General features: G+C 34.8%; 1 protein-coding gene across 1 annotated transcript in view; it reads right to left on the bottom strand.

The window, feature by feature from the left end:
- Window positions 1-4,071: 4,071 nt before the first annotated feature.
- The window catches only part of ADAMTS17 (ADAM metallopeptidase with thrombospondin type 1 motif 17), a 611,877-nt gene continuing 609,352 nt past the window's right edge, over window positions 4,072-6,596 (bottom strand). Inside the window, exons 23-24 of the mRNA XM_053717604.1 lie at window positions 4,850-5,027; window positions 4,072-4,665 (exon numbers count right to left, since the gene is read on the bottom strand). Of these exons, the coding sequence (XP_053573579.1) occupies window positions 4,514-4,665; window positions 4,850-5,027 (330 nt within the window). The 3' untranslated portion in view covers window positions 4,072-4,513. The remainder of the gene's footprint in view (window positions 4,666-4,849; window positions 5,028-6,596) is intronic.

Here is a 6,596-nt window from a genome sequence, read left to right as displayed (position 1 = left end):
GACTTTTGTTTCTTATTTTGACGAAAGGAATGAAAACGATTAGAAACCTTAAATTTACCTTTAGACTTTTTATCTTGAGGTAAAAAACTCCTTTCCCCCCAGTAATAGTGAAATGATAGAATCCAATTGAGAACCAAATACATTTTTACCATCGAAAGATAGAGATAATAATCTAGAATTAGACACCATGCCAGCATTCCAAGATTTAAGCCATAAAGCTCTTCTGGCTGAAATAGCTAAAAACATAGATTTAACATTGATCTTAATAATGTCAAATATAGCATCACAAATGAAATGATTAGCATGTTGAAGCAGAAGAATAATGCTAGACAAATCATGATCTTCTACCTGACAAGCTAAACTGTCCAACCAAAAAGTTGAAGCAGCAGCCACATCAGCCATAGAAATGGCAGGTCTAAGAATATAACCAGAATGTAAATAAGTTTTTCTTAGATAAGATTCAATCTTTCTATTTAATGGATCCTTAAAAGAAGTACTATCTTCCATAGGAATAATAGTACATTTGGCAAGAGTGGAAATAGCCCCATCAACCTTAGGGACTTTTTCCCAAAACTGTAAATTAGCCACAGGTAAAGGATATGACTTCTTAAACCTAGAAGAAGGATTAAAAGAAGAACCAGGCTTAGACCATTCTTTAGTAATCATATCAGAAACAGCATCTGGAATAGGAAAAACCTCAGAAGCAACCTTAGGAGGTTTAAAAACAGATTTTAAACGTTTACTGACTTTGTTATCAAGATGACTAGACTCTTCAATACCCAAAGTAACCAGAACTTCCTTTAACAAAGAACAAATATAATCAATCTTAAACAGATAGGAAGATTTGTCAATTTCAGAATATGAATCGGGATCCTCTGAACCATCATCAGCAGAGGACATTTCAGTATGGTGTCGGTCCATACAAAGTTCATCAGAATTATGATAAGTTTTAAAAGACCTTTTACATTTATTTGAAGGCGGAATAGCAGACATAGCCTTATCTATAGCTGCAGCAATATAATTTTTTACATCTGCAGGAACATCAGGTACATTAGACGTTTAAGCAACAACAGACAATGTATTAGTACTAATAGAAACATTATCCGCATGCAAAATCTTATCATGACAGATGCCACATAATTGGGCTGAAGAAATAACATCAGTTAATTTACAACAGACACACTTAGCTTTGGTAGAACTGTGTTTAGGCAACATGGTTTCTACAGCAACATCAGAGGCAGGATCAGACTGAGATATCTTGCAAAATTTAAAAAATAGCAGTTTCAGGAATGGGAAAAAATGCTTATGCTAAAGTAAGATGCAAAAAAATAAGCATCATGGCTCTTAATATGAAGAGAACCAGAAGCATTAAAGGAAGAGGGGTAATATACAAAACTTTTTGGCGCCAAGTATGACGCAAAAGGAAGTAAAAAAATTTTGGCGCCAAAGCTAACATCAGGAAATTATGTAATTCACACCATAACAATCACATCAACAAAGACGCTGGAAATGACGAAACTTGCGTCACCCTAGACGCAATTCTGCAGCAAAAAAAATTCACGCCAAGAGTGACGCCATAAAAACGTCATTTTGCGTCCTTGCGAGCCTAGTTTGCCTGCAAAAATTTTGGAAAACAAAGTCAAATTGAAAGAACTGGAACCCCAGGTAAGAAAAAAATAATAGTCAGCAGAAAAGGGAAATATACATAGACCTGACTCTTGGCAAATATAAGTAAATGCATACATTTAAAACTTTATAACATAAAGCGCCAAACATAGCTGAGAGTGTCTTAAACAATGATACATACTTACCAGAAGACACCCATCCACAAATAGCAGACAGCCAAATCAGTACTGAAAAATATCAGCAGAGGTAATGGTATAGGAGTATAATTTCGATCTGAAAAGGGAGGCAGGGGATGAATCTCTGCGACCGATTACAGAGAGCCTTTGAAAGGATTTCCCATGGGTGAAACCACTAAATCAACAGGCAATACTCCCTTCACATCCCTCTGACAAACACTGTACTCTGAGAGGAATTGGGCTTCAGAATGCTTAGAAGCACCTATCATAGAAGAAATCAAGCACAACTTACTTCACCACCTCCATGGGAGGCAACATTTGTAAAAACGGAGTTATGTGTGTGGTGGGAGGTGTATTTATAGGCATTTTGAGGTTTGGGAAACTGTGCCCCCTCCTGGTAGAAATGTATATCCCATACGTCACTAGCTCATGGACTCTGGCCACTTAAATGAAAGAAAATTAAATAAATAAAAAAGAAAAATTGTATATGAAAATTTAGATTGTTTTGCATGGACCTGAATTCTTTTCATTAACACATTTTTCAGCATAGTTAAAGGGTGTGGGCTCTGCAGTAATAAGTTATTACCATAACTCCTTCTGGAGCTTAGTTGGGTTTTTTTGTGTGAATAATTAGTTCACTGAGGATTGCAAAGAGTAAATTAACAGTACAAACCTGTAAAAGGTTGTGGCACATAAGCTATAGTAATAGAAAAAGTATTATCTACTTTAGAAGTTTCCACTAGCAGTAAGTTTTCTGTAGGCTTTCAAAACTGCAGAGCATCAGAGCTTTGCAGAATAAAATTGTTTTTATTTGATTATGGTACCTTACAATGGAGCAACATATTTATAAATGAAGGTGTAGGATTCCATAAGTGTTCCAGACCCCAAAGATTTCTTCTTTAGATAACTTTGTATAGTTTAAAAAAAAAATTACTTCTTTAAATGCTAAAAGAATGTTTATGTTTTCAGTGGTCCATTCATAGTCCTAGTATATATATATGCTATTTATACAAACCCTATAAAATGTTTATAATCCCCAAATTATCAAGCAGACTAACTAGAACATAGACATTTATCTGTCCAATTATACACTTATAGAGGTTTTAACCCTGTGTTATAATATATTAAAGCCATGAAATCATTATTTTGTTTGTAACAGTAAAAAAGTAGCACCACAATAACTATTAGCAATTTCTAAAGTGAAATATACAGTACCACTGTCACAAAACAGGGTGTATTTTACATTGATCAGTTAGCACCATTATTTAATGCTACACAGAAGCTGATTAATCCAATGCCACAGGTAAAAGAGCTGTAAGGACAGCACCATGAATATTTGTTTTTTGTTTGGAAAAGGACGGAATAGTAACAGAACACTGTGTGGGGTTCATTAATAAATGAGACACAGAATCACAGAACTCATCTATGAATCCCAATCACTGCCGGAGGGATTCACACTGGCAGGAGCTGTGGAGGAATTTCCACCTGGCAAGAAGCAAATATACATCATCATTTATAAGGGAGTGGCTGTCGAGTGCAGGGATGCTGTGTCTAAATAAAGTAAAATTGAAAGAAAAAAAAAACTATAAAAATGTGCAAAGCAATTTAAAGACAAATCCATCTTTTGGCCAGTACATGGGTGTGGAGTTTCATATGTATGTACACGTCTGTTTCTGTATGAACGTAAATACACACAAACACCAAATTTTGTAACTTTCACATTATCAAACACATTACTAATTCATTAAAGACAATTTAATACTTCCACTGATAGAGGGGAATTAAATGTATGAAAGGCAAAACCCTCTGTCAGCAAATTTGATTACATTTATATAGCACCATTACAAAATATATATCTATATAATTAAATATTCTGTTTTCTTTCAAGAAAAGCTACACATGTCTGGTGTATACCTCCGTATGTATTTCTATATCACGAAAATAATGTAGAGATATGATATACAAAGAGTATGTATTTTAGGAGCCACTTCTACTCATGGTAGTAAGAAGTGTATATCCCATTTACCCAAACGTCTGAAGGCAGTGTGATTTTTGTGGAGTTAGTACAAAGATCCCAAACATATCTACAATCTAGCTTTAGGAAATATTTTTTGGTGAAAGTAATGATTTGTCTGTGATATTGTCATATGCCTCAGCTATCCTATCAGTAACTGGGACACATCTGACATCATTTACACGTCTAACAGTTGTATAATATTTTTGCTAAAATTGGAGATGACCACCTGGAAATCAGTCTGCATCTCACCGGCGTGGTTGGCACCATTTTAATCTGTGATGGCAGATTATCAAAGTGTGTACACACAGTACTCTTATAAATAGCATTGTTTAGCACCCTACAAAATATAGTATTAACGTGTGTAACATCATTTTGCACCTTTTTTGTTTTTGAGCAAATAAACCAGTTTCACTCCTATTTGTTTTCCCTCATTTTTGCTTGATTTGCCTGAGATTTTATCTGTTGCATTCCAGCAGAGTAATCCATAGTCAAGTCATTTTTCTCATGCCACAAGGAGACCAGCATGGCAGCTGACAAAGTGGTGTAGTATATAGGATATCTGAGACTTGCTGTTTGGTTAGCAGCACTCACTGCTTTGGTTATTACGAGTCTGCAGATATCGTTTCAAGTCTGATTGGACTGCTCCAGCACTGCTGAGGAGTTAGGTTTCCTTGCAATACTTTCCACAGGGTTACTAGCTTTGTGGCTCCGACTTCTTGGCATAGAAATCCCTGCAAGTTTGGCAGCACCGTTGGTACCACCTCATGTCCTGGCACAGGTTCTTCTCACGGATTACTCGACAATATATTGTCCACTGGTCGCCTGTGCATTTATATGTCAGGGCAGCTGTGACAGAAAAACATGTTTTTTTAAAATTTATAATTGATAATAAAATGCAGTTCTTTCTGTGTTTCATTCATTTATAATATAGGATAAAGGAATTTTCCAACATGTAAAACACATATACTAACCAGCAAGCTCCTTATTGTTCTTAGGCACAGAACCTAATACTACTGATTTGAGTACTGACCTAGCCTAGGAGATGTGATAGTGTTGGCATTCACTTTCTCATTGCAAGCCTCTTGGTGACACTGTCTGTAGGCCACTGGCTTCATTAGAAGGGAACACTCATTTCCATGGCGACCTGATACCTTATGCATACACTGCACCACTCGAGACTGGAGACCCTTTCCGCAGGTTGAAGAACACTGAAAGAGTAAAGCATTAATTAGCAGAATAAACATACTTAGAGCTTTAACGCCTTGTTAAACAAGGACTGAAGCTCCACAACACAATGATATCTATCCTAGCAGCAGTTTAATTTTAAGAGATACACAGATATGTAGGAGAGCACCAAGGAGACATATATGACTCCATTACAGAAACCCATATAAAACTAACATAGATATTAAATTCTGCCCAATAAAGTTACACACAGAGCTTTAAAGATCTACAACACAGACATACAGGACTTCACCAGAAACACCTAAGATGATATTAGTAAGGCACAAAATGTTCAATCAGAGATAAACAAGCTTACATATGACACTGTCAAATAGACACACAGTTGTTAACTCCAAAATAAATTACACACCAGAGAAAACACTATTGTATATCTGTTATATTATATATATATATATATATATATATATATATATATATATATATATATATATATATATATATATATACACACACACACACACATACACATACATACACACACACGGGTTGAAAATATGTCCAAGAGCTATCGGTCCCAAGAAAATTCCAACTTGTTTTTCACCTTCAAATTTTCACTGTGTAATACGTAAAATTGAAATACGCAGTTATACGCTTTTATTATACGTTTGTATTAAGAATAAAAAACTTTCTATATACTTATCCATAATATAAACTTATTTTTACTTAAATACAGAAGTTTTAGATGCTAAAAAACTGAGGAATAGACAGGTACACAGACAGTCCGGGAAAAAGACACATACACATGCAATGGCCTTGTATGACCGAGTCTCACAGTAGCTGACATAACTTCCTTGCTTTTGTGACATTTGTGACTCACTTTTGCTAGTTCAGAAGTTGTCAACAAGGTTGTTTTAAAGCATTAACTATAATGCAAGTAAATGAGTAAAGTGGCTACTGTAGGTTAAAAAGCAACATGGCATAAAAAATGCACTTCAATATGTTTGTTTCAACCCTATTTAGAGCCAGATTAGAATTGGAGAGTTATTTAACACTCCCACTCGTACTACGAGTTTAAAGTAAATCGTTGTCAATTGCGCACTTACCCGGCACTTGTAAAAAGCCAAACTTACAATATCATGCGCGCAATAACGTAATCCCCCATAGAAGTCAATGGAGCAAAGAAGGAGGAAAAAAAACTAAACACCCTACTCGCATGCAAACCCGATCACATATTCTTAAGTGCGCTAACCCGACATGATAATATGAATATTTCACATTTCAATGTTCTTTGCATAGCAGAATATGTTCTATTTATTTATAAATACATATTCCTACATATATCTGATGGTATTTTGGTACAATATATATCTATACCAATATATATATACACATGATTATATATAGGTATAGATATATACATACATACATTATATATATATATAATGTAGGAATATCTATTTATAAATACATAGAACATATTTTGGAGTGTGAAGTATTTACAGTACCTACACATAAATAGGTTTTTTTTATGTTTTGTTTACTTAACTGCAAAGGGCTCCACTGCACACACACACACTTATATATATATGTAT

Source organism: Bombina bombina, chromosome 6, assembly GCF_027579735.1.
Source record: "Bombina bombina isolate aBomBom1 chromosome 6, aBomBom1.pri, whole genome shotgun sequence".
NCBI classification, from domain to species: domain Eukaryota; kingdom Metazoa; phylum Chordata; class Amphibia; order Anura; family Bombinatoridae; genus Bombina; species Bombina bombina.
This window is presented reverse-complemented; position numbering and strand designations above follow the sequence as displayed.